The following is a 12,137-nucleotide window of genomic DNA, read 5'->3' on the forward strand; positions in this document are numbered from 1 at the left end:
CTGTGCTGCAATTTGGGAAGGGGTGGGGGGAAATCTGTCGGAGAGGGGATTTAAGCCTGGGCCAGAGGCTCTTTTGAACCCAAAGCTCAAGTTTTGAGCAATGTGCTGGCGAGAGGCAGGGGGGAGTTGGTCCTGAAAAAAATCACAGGAGCTGGCGGGGGATCCATCCTTGATGGATCCCGCTGGCTCCCAGGGGCTAAAAGTAATCCGTCAGATCAGATGGGTTATTTCAAGCCCCTCCTGGGTATTTTCTTTGCTCCAGATCCTAACCAGTTTCATAGCTGCTTTGCTCAATCAGGCAGTTGAGGCCAGTTTTCTGGTTCCAGCAATATTGAAGGAAACCCGATCCCTGGTGGGAATGTGGACCAATGCTTGGTTCCTCCGCCAGATCCGGCCTAAGACAATCCAGACCTCTTCCAAACGATCCGGGGACCTCCTTGATCTTCTCCATCTTCCCTTGGCTTTGCCCGGCGCAGAGGTCTTTTTCTGCCCCATTGCCAGCTCAGGTCTCACACCCAACCTAACTGGAGCATTAAAGATAATCAGATCTGTGGTACCCTAATTTCCAAAAGCTTGTTGTCCCCCTGCCAGGCTGCCGAGTTACCTTCTCTGGGCAAGAATGCCCACAAGAAATAGGCACCTGGCTCCCCAGACAGGCCAGAAGTTCTCCAGAGTTCTTCTCAGAGCTCATAGGCACCCTTTTCCTTAATCCTTGGGGTAAGTCAACCACTTAAGCACCATTTTGTACCAAGGTAGACTCGGCAGAGCAGGAGGTTCCAGGAAAAAACTCCCCGAATTCCAGATCCTGACGTTCCACTCAAGGTACGTGTCCGGCTCTTGATGTCTCTTGGCTTGCAGACTCCGAAGGAGGCGTTCACCAGCGGCAGCTGCTGAAGGAGCTGATGGAAGACTACATCCCCTTGGAGAGACCGGTGGGGGACGACGCTCAAGCCATCACCGTCCACTTCACTCTGAGTCTTCTGCAGATCATGGACCTGGTAGGTCCTGGAGATGAGCTCCAAACTAGGGGTGCATCCAGTGGATTCCCGAGTCCAGAGATGACCTCACCACTCCGCCTGCCAAGATATTTGGGGGCTGACGTTCCCCTGCTACGCTGCGCTTGGTTTTCCCCAGCTTGCAAAGCCACCGTCCATTCTGCTCTGGAGGGGTTTAACTTCAACAGAAGCTACCAGAGAAGGGTCCAAACGCCTAAGCTTTGGTCCTCTGGAACTGAAGGCAACTCAGTGGCACTGATGAAGCAGCTGATGGAACTTGAGGGCCTTGAGGGTGGCGGAGAAGCTGAACGGTGCCACCCAGGAGAGAGATTTCATGCTTCTGATCATTATTGTTTTCCTCTTATCGTCTTGCCCGTGTCATTTTGCCCCGAGGATCGAATGCTGTTGGGTTCTTGGTGTTTCCGAGGCTTCCCTGCAGGCGTTTCACTACCCAAATAGCGAACATCATCAGTATGAGGGCGAGTGGGGTTTTCTGCTGTTTTATAACCAGCAAAATTTACTCCCTCCCCAAAACCACCACATGCAAAGGACACAGAGAGCCCAACAATTCAACCCTGAGCTAACTAGATTCCCTGCTATTAAACTGATTTGCCTATGGCAAGGAGTCGTTCTGGAATTTTTAAAAAGCGTATGTTTTGCGGGGGTTTCTAAGAATCATTCCTTGCTTTTTTTTCCCGTTGTTTGGGCAGGATGAGAAAAATCAAGTCCTCACCACCAACGTCTGGCTGCAGATGGTAAGTTTTGTTTTGTTTTTTAATTGTTTAGGGACGATAAAGTGTAAGCCGTGGCACCCCAAAATAAGCTGAATAAAGTGCGCCCCGTTTTCTTTTAGTACTGGTACGATCATTATTTGCAGTGGAATGAATCAGACCACCCCGGTGTGAAGACCCTGCGTTTCTCGGCTGGCCAGGTGTGGAAACCCGACATCCTTTTGTACAACAGGTAAGGGGGGCCTCAAAAATGCTGGGACAATGGGACTTGCTTAGATGGGCCAAACCGACAGCTTTGGTTAGGGATCGTCTGAGTTTGGCATCCCCTTACTGACTTGTTGCGTGAAGCAGAAAAAAATGAAATTATGTAGGGATTTGATGGTCAGGGAAGAAAAAGGTTATGGGGAAAATGTAAGTAAGGATGTCACCATAGAGAAAGAGGTTAATGTACATTTAAACTTGTAACCGCTGTAAAAGAGAATCGGAAGTCGTCTCTGTATATTCCCTTCTTTCTTTCTCTTTCTCTTCTGCGCTTTTGGCTCTGTTCTTTTCTTATTTCTCTCTGTTTTTCTCTTTATTCTTAATGTCAGTTCAGGTTAGTTTTTTATTATATATAGTTTTATATATAGTAAAAATCTATATAGTTTTATCTAATATAAATATTAGGCTCTGTATAATACAGTTTATTATTTACTATTATATATAATACAGTTTATTTGTATTATTTAGTATATTTATATATAGTATAGTTAATTATTTATTATATAATATTAGTTTATATATAATATAGTTTATATATAATGTAAACATACATAGTTTTGTATATAATATAATGTAAATGTGGGGGACTTGGGGGTCCCCTGCGGGTGAAACCAAGGTGGTGAAGGCGGATCCTGCACAAGGGACAGGGAAGGGACGATCACGACCGTTTCTCTGCAGGCTTTAAATAAAACGGGAGATTTTAATTCTCGTCTCGCAACCTTTACTAGGCTAAATTGCAGTTTGAGATTAACGCAGGCAGCCACCGCCGGCTCATTTCGTCTCCATGTTCTCGGGAGGTGGCGATGATCGCGGCCGTTTTGATTGCTAGCCAAAGCGGGCTGGAAACATCTGACTCTGGAGGGGTCCTGTTCTGTCCCCTCCCCAATCTTTCTTCTCAGTGCCAATGAGGATTTCGACTCTACCCTCCATACCCACATCTTGGTTAATTCCAGCGGTTACTGCCAGTGGCTGCCCCCAGGTGAGATGGAGCGGGTGCAGAGCAACAGAGGGAACAGGATTTATTTCCCTTTTGAAAAATGAAGTCGCACAACAAGTCCAGCATGTTGCAAATGCTTTGAACCGCTGAGCAGGATGGATGGATGTATTGTACACACCAGCCCCTGCGTAACTTTTTTTTCTTTTAATACAAAAAGGGTTGGGCGTTTCGCTGTGGCCCAACCGGTTTGAGGAGGTCTGGCGTCTAATTCTTGCCATCCTCTCAGCTTTTATGACATTTGTCCCCTTTTCCCTTCCCATATTGCCCCCCACCCTCCCTCGATCTCCCCTCCAGGTATTTTGAAAAGCACGTGCCGAATCGACGTCCGTTGGTTCCCCTTTGACACCCAGAAATGCGACCTCAAGTTCGGCTCCTGGACTCACGACGGGTGGTTGCTCGACCTGCGCATGCTGGAGATGGACACGTCGGGCTACGTGTCCAATGGCGAATGGGACCTTGTGGGTAAGGGTTGTTCGAACGTTACGGGAGGCCAGCAAAGTGGAGAAGGCTTGGCGTGGTCCCAAGGTTGGGAAGAAGTTTTATCGTCCGTGTCAGCCAGCACAGAGAGTTAGGAAGGTGACCTTGAAGGAAATACGCAAGGACCATTGGCTGGGCAGGAGGGGCCGAAGGGTTTTTTGAGCCCAGAACATCCAGGTAACGTTTGGAAGCAGCTCGGACAGACCTTGCCCAGATTCACAGGAGTTTGAAAAGGAATTGCGAGGTTTAGTTCTTACAGCCCATCTCCATCAGAGTAGTTCTAGCCTTCCTTGGGGTCGGTTTCCTGGTCTGGTCTACCTCATGGGGCCGACAGCCAGGAAGCGAAAAATACTCAATATGCGGGGGGACGTGAAACTATCTGAAATTTTTTGATGCATGATGAAAAATCAAGCTTGTCGCAACCCACTGGGAGATTGAACGCAGAACACCAAGGCCAAACCAGATTCAGAAGCGTGCCGTTGCAAAGCATGGATGACAAATCTGGGTGGAATGCGGTGGGCTTCCTGGCTCGGGCTGAACCGTGAGCGCAGCAAAGCCGTCCATTTTCTTCTGCGCCTTTCCCCACCCTTTCTCCGTTCTTCTAGAGTTTGGAGTTGCTAGGACCCCGTGGCCCTGTGGAAGTTGACTCTTCCCCCCCGGTCATCCCACAGGTGTCCCTGGCAGCGAGAACAAAGTTTTCTACGAATGTTGCCGGGAGCCGTACCTGGATGTCACCTTCGCCGTCATCATGCGCCGCCGGACGCTTTACTATGCGTTGAACATGCTGGTGCCCTGCTTGCTACTTTCGGCTGTGACGTTCTTGGTGTTCCTGTTGCCTGCTGATTCGGGGGAGAAAATTTCTCTGGGTAAAACTCATTGGCAGAAGGAAGTGGCGAGGTTGGTTGTGCAGCCGGGCGAGGGGGAGAGATAACCGATGGGCAAACTTTATTTTTTTTAATAAGTGGAGCAGTGTTTCTCGACCTTGGCAACTTTGAGATGCGTGGACTTCAACTCCCAGAATTCCCCAGCCAGCATGGCTGGCTGGGGAATTCTGGGAGTTGAACTCCACGCATCTCAAAGTTGCCAAGGTCGAGAAACACTGGGGTAGATACTTTGCGGGCTAAACTCTAGCTGGTGAAGCAAATGCCTTAATAAACAGACTTCGTAGGACGAGGGCCGTGCTAGGCTACAGCGACAAAAATTCCGGCGTCTGGCAGCATCTTTTCCGGCTCACAAATTTTATTAAAGGGCCTTCTAATAAAATCTGTCGGTCGGAAAAGATGCTGCCGGACTCAAGACGTTGAGAGCAGAGGATTTTTTTTCTTCTGGGGTTCAAGCAGCGGAAAAAGCCATTTCTCTGCACTCCCAAAGTGGGCAGGCAGGTATCCCCTTTGGAGGCAAATCCGCAGACGCATCACTTGATACGCCCCCCCACCGGTCCTTCTGTGGGGGTGCACAACGCTTCCTCTTCCCTTCCCCCCCGGGACAACAACCACCGCTAAGTTCATCTCAATGCTGTTTGTTGAAACCCTTTCCCCCCCCATCATTTCTTTGGAGTTCTGCCAAGGGCTGATCTGGCAACTGGCACCCAACTGGCTTAATGGGGTGTCTTTCCCCACCCCTCTGTCTGGTGGGTGAAAATGTAGTTTGAACCCTTTTAAAACCCATGAACAAGAGCGATGGGAATAGACTCAAGGAGGCTCGCCCTCTCTCTTGCTTCCCAGCTGGGGAGAATTTAAGGTCCAAGTCCTGTGGACCTGTTGTAGTCTGGTTGCATGCTCTGGTCTGGTTTTTTTAGCAATTGCAGGTGGTCCTCGCTTAACAACCATTTGTTTAGCGATGGTTCGGACTTACGACAGTGCTGGAGAACTGACTTATGACCGGTCCTCACACTTATGACAGTCGCAGCGTCCCCACGGTCACATGATCACAATTCGGGTCCTTGGCAATTGGTTCGCATTTACAACTGTCTCAGCATCCCAGGGTCACATGATTGCCATTTTCGACCTTCCCAGCTGGCTTCCGGCAAGCAAAACCAATGGGGAACCCGTGATTTGCTTAATGACCATGTGGTTTGTTTAATGACTGCCGCAAAAAGGTGGTAACGTTGGGTTGGATTCATTTAATGACCGCTTCGCTTAGCAGCCGAAATCGCAGGCCCAATTGTGGTCGTTAAGCAAGAACTACCTGTATTCTTCCATTCAGAAACCCTTCCCTTCTGTTCCTGGCCTAAATCTTACCTCAGCCTCCTTTACAGCAAGGAAGGTCAGTCTAACACTGCCCCCATATTGCAGATGGGAAGACTGAGGCCGAGGTCAGGCACGGGGATGAGCGGGGCCTCCCTCCTCCTCTCTCACCCCAAAATCTAATGCTTTGGGGTTTCTCTTCACCCCAGGCATCACCGTCCTTCTCTCGCTCACCGTCTTCATGCTGCTGGTGGCTGAAGTCATGCCGGCCACCTCGGACTCCGTGCCGCTGATAGGTGAGGCTGGAGAACGGGGCGAGGGGAAGGTTTCATTTCAACTGAGCGCCCTCCGCTCTTCCTCCCCGTTCCAAACTTGGGAGGGCGGCCTGCGCATCTGGCGGCCGGGATTTTCGATGTGGTGAGGAATGAACGAGGAGCAAGATGTTGGAGGGCACAGTTAGAGTCTGGCAGGGAAGTCAAATCCGGCTGGAACGTGGGCATTTTGTTGTTGAAGGCCTCCCCTTTTTCTGCTCCTCTCGGGGGCCAGTGGGTGTTTGGGATGCTGAGCAAAGGCTTAGAAATGCAGGGGCGCATCCCTGAGACGGCACAAGGACCCTTCTGCGCTGCTTTCCTCCCCAGGGCAGTATTTTGCCAGCACCATGGGCATGGTGGGCCTCTCCGTGATGACCACCGTCTTCGTTCTCCAGTACCATCACCATGACCCCGAGGGCGGATCCATGCCCAGATGGGTGAGTGCCACTAGCCGTTTGGACTTCAGGGGTCCTTCCCCCTGCGTGAATCTTTGCAGAAGCACCTGGTGCTGTCACTTTTAATTCTGCTCTCTGGGATCCCTCTGCATCCGCTTTGGAATCTCCCTGCAGACCCATTTGGGACTAAAAAGATCAAGTCTCCACAACTTCCTTCTAAACTACGCTTTTCGTCTCCTGCGGGGTGCCCATTTCCGGATCTCTCTCCTCGGCCTGTCCTCCTCCTCAACCTACGGAGATGCATTTTCATCGTCTTACATTGCAGGTTCCTTGTCCTTGCCAGCCCTTCCTTCCATCCATCTTAAATATTAGTTCTTGTTAGCTTTTTATCTTTCTTGCTTAAAAATTTAGTAAAGTTGCTATTAAAAAAAAAAGAGATTTGGGGCCCCCTCCTCTCACCGAGCCGTTCTTTCCATGCAGGTCCAGGTGCTGGTGTTGAACTGGGGCGCTTGGCTCCTGCGGATGCGCCAACCGGGAGAAGAGCCCGTGGGGCGCCCCCCCTGCGCCCCCAGTTTGCTGAGCTGCAGTTCGGACAACAGTGATGGGGGCAGCCCACCGACCCGCCCGGCTGTGCCCATCGCCAATGGCAACCTGGCTTACACGGGGGTGCCCGCTGTTGCCGCCGCCGCCCCTGCCCCCTTCCCCACCAAGCCGCCTGATGTGCCACGGCCGTTCCTTTTCTCGCCGGGGCTCCCGGAGGACCTTCTCACGGCCCCCCAGTTGAGCTCTATCCTGAAGGAGTTGCGCTACGTGGCTCAGCGTTTCCGCAGCCAAGATGCCTCTCGGGCCACCTGCAGCCAGTGGAAATTTGCCGCGGCGGTCATTGACCGCCTCTGCTTGGTCCTCTTTGCCCTCTTTCACATCGTCTGCTCCTTCGCCATCCTCATGGCAGCGCCCAACTTCGCCGAGGCCATCACCAAGGACTTCCTGTGATGCCTCAGAGACGGGCTTCGGACCGCCTCCCTGAGCTGGCGAGAGGGTCTCTCCTGGGTGGCAAAAGGCAGGGCCAGTGGAAAATGGGCCCTTGGGCCCTCCTGTGCATCCGAACAAACCAGATTTTGGTGGGGGGTGGCAAGAGGCTACGGTGCTCCTGCTGGACATGATGTCCTCGCTGGCTAGGGAGACCAAAACGGTGGCCTTGCCGAGACCCAAGTCAGCTTCTCCTCTGGATCCTTCACTCCTGCTCAAGGCCACGTGGAAAGCTCACCGGCTTCTGGATGTCTGGGAGCAGCACCACCGATGGACCACGACACGAGGGGGCTCCAAGGTCCACAAAGTCTTACCCAAAGGGACCCAAAGTCGGGGCACGTCCCCCAAGGCGCACACCCTGTTGTGAACAGCGACACCCACCGTGGCCCCTGCCTTGACTCTGGACCCATCGTTCTTCCACTCAGGGGCCCCAGATGGGTCTCTTTCCCCTTACCTCTGGCGGGGCTGATTCGAGGACCAAAATGCAATAAAAGCTCTTAAAACCCTTTGCAACAGAACAGGAAGTGGGGCTGTTGCCCCCCACCCACCCCCAATTCTGTTCTGCTTCAACATCTTAATACCCCAAATCAGTTCTGTTTCCAGAGTGTTGTACAGGCCGTGCTCCCACCTCTCTTCCCCCCTCCGGAGTCACATCACATTTACACATCTGTGTATTTTACAAAAAGATCCTTAAAACCTGGAACCCCAAACGAGCGTGCTGCGTTTCTGTTCTTGTGTCTGTTTTCTGATCCACAGAAATTTCCAGAGTGGTTTCAGGCCTGAAATTGAGATCAGCTACGATCCAACCTACAGCAGTAACAGAATTTTGTTAAAAAAAAAAGCAAAAAAAAACAGGCACTATAGGGCGTTTTTTCCCCCCTTAGCGCGTCCTCGCCATATCATTGTTGAGACCCAAAGTGTATCATTTATTTTATTGAAACAGAAAAAAAAAATAAATTATTAAAAGCAAACAGCAATAAATAATAACTTAAGCCTTGATAGTGTCTGAAACATACCAACTTTTCGTTTTTTTAACCCCTTCTCTCTCCCCCCCCCCCGTTTTTTGTCCTTCTAAACAAAACCACTATGAAACCCACCTCCCAGCCCTACAAAGTGAAATAATAGAAAGGGAAAAAAAAGGGGGGGGGTAGACACGACAGAGAAAAAAGAAAGTTTTGAAAATCATCTAAGATCAGAAAAGGGAAGAGGATGGATGGAAACCCCTTTTTCAAAATTTAATTGCAATGGAATTATTTACAATTACTGGATCAGCAAAAGAGGCTGTAAACATATTTTCTTCCCTTTCTGGCGTTAAGGTGGGACCTTCGTTTCGGAGGTGTAAAAGACAAAAGTTGCCGGCAGAGAGACGCGGGTGAAACTCGGCGGAGCAGGTCTGTTTCCCAGAAGGACGAGACGGGACAGGGCATCTGGCAACCCAAGCTCCTAGGATTAATTTTGCACGCACCGAGCTATTCCGGAAAGAGGGGAGCAGCGTTGGGGGTGCGTAAGGGAGTTGCAGATTAGGGATCAAGAGGGGGGTTCTGGGGGCCACGCAACAAGTTTTTGGGTCCTTAGAGGAAGGCCTGAACGGACCAGCAACCTCGGTGTCCTTTTTCCGCAGGGAAAATCCATCTTGCGCTTCCTAAGCTTTGCCTAAATTTTAGGACAGATGGCCTAATAGAATGAGTCTGCGTGGATCGGAGCAGGGCCTAGCATTTGCTTCGTGGATGGGAGTTCGCTCCCCCCCGCCCCCCGATTTTCTCATTGGCTCTAACAATCGGCCCCTGGTTTAAAAAAAAAACCAAAACGCATCCGAAGGGAAAAAGGAAGGGATGTACGGACTGGGATCGTCTGCACTGGGCTGCTAGAAAAGCAGATTTCCTGTCCAAAATCTTTGGCCACCGAGGCTGAAGTCAAGGCGGATGGCTGCAAGGAGATGGGGTTGGAAAGGAGACGGGGGGAAGGTGGGAAAAGAGAATTTTTTCCTCCAAAGGCCTTTTCTCTTTCTCCCTGAAGAAGGTGGGAAGCAGCAGTGGAGATTTCGGGAAAGAGATTTTCCTTGGACTCGGCCAGGCTGGGGGGCGTCCTCCTGTCCTGTCCGATCTTGAGCACGGATGAAGAAATCCAGATTTTGCAGGGGCCCCCGCCGAAGACCCCGTTTTGGGGTCGGTGCAATGAGTGTAGGAACTTCAGGACGGAGTGGTGTAAGATGAGCTCTGTAGTCCTTTTGGTTCACACCCGAGAGGTTCCCAACAGCCGTAGACCTCATCCCCAAGGGATCCCCTGCTCCTGGTTGAGCCTGGATCTTGTAGATCTCAGTCCTCTGAAGAGATGGTGTGCCAGGTGATGCCAAACACGTTTGCCTGGGTACCTTGGCTTCAGTTTCACACCTTCCTTCCTGTTGCCTCTTGGACCTGTCTGTGTGTTTGTGCGTGTGCGTTGGGAGAGATGCAGCCACAGCAGTTCTACCCCGCCCCCCAAAATTGCCTCCAACCCTCATTTAAGCCCAGGAAAAAGTTTGCAAGAGGGCAGGGGATGAGGAGGTGTGTTTGAAAGTGCAGTGGGGAAGGGAGAATTAATTTCATTCTCCAGGTGAGCGAGGGAAAGTAGGGCAAGATGTTTTGTCTGCGGGGGGGGGGGGGGGGGCGTTTCCAGAAACACAACCTGTTCCCCCCCCCCTTTGGGAACTGTATGGCTCCCTAATCTTGGCTTGCCTCCATCAGGAGGTGCTTCTCTGCAGCAGAGAAAAATGGTGCAAAACCCATTTAGGGTTTCAAGCTTCCGAAGTCCGTATTTTCAGATTTTGGTAGGAAGCAGGACCTGTCTTTAGAAATTTGGGGAGGGGCTGCACCTGCAGGGAAGAAGGACGAGGGAAACAGACAAGCCATGTTGGAATATTTCAATATTCTCCGCTTCCTTCTACAAGTAATGGGGTGTGTGTGTAAGGAATTTCCTGTGACTTGGGGGGGATTCCTTCCCCCCCCCTTTATCTACTTATCATTTCAATCTCTCTTGGTGGGGGGCTTAGAAAGCTGGTCAGGGAACCTGTGGCCTTGTCAATGCTGCAGGACTACCGTGCCCATCAACCCTGGCCAGCGTGGCTTATGGTGAGGGATGCTCGGGGAGGCCGTTGGGCAGCATCTGGACCGTATGGGCTGCCCCCCCCCCCCACTTTCCACAAAGACCAGCACATCGAATAGATGGGGTGTACAAAGTTAGAGGTAGCTGAATTTTGGCTTGGACTGTTACCACTCTGTTGTCAACCTGACCTTCACCAATGCCTGCAAGAAGATTGCATGGGGGTGGGAAAAGAGGGGGGGATGCTGTGAGGGCGAGCTCCCCCCCCAAAGTGGCTGCCTTCTCATCTTGAATCCATCCATCCATCCATCTCGAATCGGTCCATCTCAAATCCATCCATCCATCCCAAAAAGCCATGTTCTGGTCCTCCCAGTTCTCCAAGCTCCGTCGCTCCGCCGTTGGCCGGGAACGGGCCGCCACTGCAGCGGCCTCCCCAACTTGGTGCTCCTTGGTTGGACCAGGAGGACGGAGGGGCATGGACCCCACGCTGGAGAGGAGGCAGCAGGACAAGGGACCGATCTGGCGGGACAGGGTCAAGTCAGTGAGGAAAGCGATCCGTGCCCAGGATAAGCGGTTTTCTAGGAGGCTTTTGAGGGGGGAGGAGGAGGAGGAGGAGAAAACAGGGCGGGTGAAGAAGTGGCAAGAGGATGAAGCAGAGATGGCTCCTGCTTTTAGCTCCAGACCTACAGGAAGAGAGAGGAGACAGAATGGAAGCAGATCAGACCTTGGCTTTTGCTGGCTGGCCGGCTTTTCCGCCAGATTACACAGACTGGGAGGGGCTGGGGGCCGAGGACATGCAGAGAGGCCAGTCTGGCTGGGACCTTGGGTTCCAGATATCCATGCCCCCCTCCCCACCTGCCCCTTAAATCCAGTCCTATCCTCCTCCTCCCCTTCGGTCTTCCTACGTCAGAGCGCAAGGTCTGCAGGGCACAACCTTGCTGCCCGCTGCCTCCCTGGCCTCCTTGTCCCCAACTCTGTGGGTATCCCCATTTTGTTGTATTTCGCCAGCACCCCAAGATTCCAGCAGCCAGACCTCCGAATGCCAGGATGCCATCTTGCCCTCTCTCCAAGAGTGCCTAAACGAGAGGGCCAAGGTGGCAGTGAACCAACTTTTGCTCGGGACCTGATTGAACTTACCGGCGTCTCCCCTTGGGGAACAGAGGGCCAAAAAGTTGCTCTGGTTGGTGTGTTCCACTTAAATAAAGTGGGCTTGGCAGGATGCAGAAGATAATCCACATTTATCTGTCTACTAGACCATAATTGCTGCTAGGAATTGTGTTGGGGAGCGATGGAGCCCTAACAGCTCTTGACTTGGGTCTCCCTGCCGCCAGAGAACACCCCCATTCTCCTGGTTTCCCTGCTGTCAGGAAAAATGGCAAAAAATCGCCCAAAATGGGTGGGTGGGAAGGTGGACACCCCGACAACCCGTCTGAGCCGAGTCCGGGGTTCGGAAGAGCCTCAAAGCCATCACGCTTCCCAAGGACTGCCCTGCGGAGCACCTCGTCCAGACATCTCCACGGGACCGGCAACACAAACGCACGGACACATACGCACCGACAAATACACAGAGAAACAAGACACAGGAGAGATCCACGACCACAGTAACAACGATGACAAAAACCAAAACGAGGGAAGGAAGGCGGGGTGGAGATAGGAGCTATTCTGAAGATCTGTGAC

General features: G+C 51.8%; 1 protein-coding gene across 2 annotated transcripts in view; it reads left to right on the forward strand.

Moving 5' to 3' along the window:
- The window catches only part of LOC134506522 (neuronal acetylcholine receptor subunit alpha-7-like), a 97,023-nt gene that overhangs the window by 741 nt on the left and 84,145 nt on the right, over positions 1-12,137 (forward strand). The window contains exons 1-10 of one of the 2 annotated variants that reach the window (XM_063316744.1): positions 219-717; positions 859-998; positions 1,706-1,750; positions 1,849-1,958; positions 2,887-2,966; positions 3,279-3,446; positions 4,133-4,327; positions 5,857-5,943; positions 6,286-6,395; positions 6,834-7,422. In XM_063316744.1, coding sequence (XP_063172814.1) covers positions 903-998; positions 1,706-1,750; positions 1,849-1,958; positions 2,887-2,966; positions 3,279-3,446; positions 4,133-4,327; positions 5,857-5,943; positions 6,286-6,395; positions 6,834-7,346 — 1,404 coding nt within the window. In that variant the 5' untranslated portion in view covers positions 219-717; positions 859-902 and the 3' untranslated portion in view covers positions 7,347-7,422. Of the gene's footprint in view, positions 1-218; positions 718-858; positions 999-1,705; positions 1,751-1,848; positions 1,959-2,886; positions 2,967-3,278; positions 3,447-4,132; positions 4,328-5,856; positions 5,944-6,285; positions 6,396-6,833; positions 7,423-12,137 lie in introns of those variants that run through there. The other variant, XM_063316743.1, reaches the window with a different exon arrangement.

Source organism: Candoia aspera, chromosome 17, assembly GCF_035149785.1.
Source record: "Candoia aspera isolate rCanAsp1 chromosome 17, rCanAsp1.hap2, whole genome shotgun sequence".
Taxonomy (NCBI): domain Eukaryota; kingdom Metazoa; phylum Chordata; class Lepidosauria; order Squamata; family Boidae; genus Candoia; species Candoia aspera.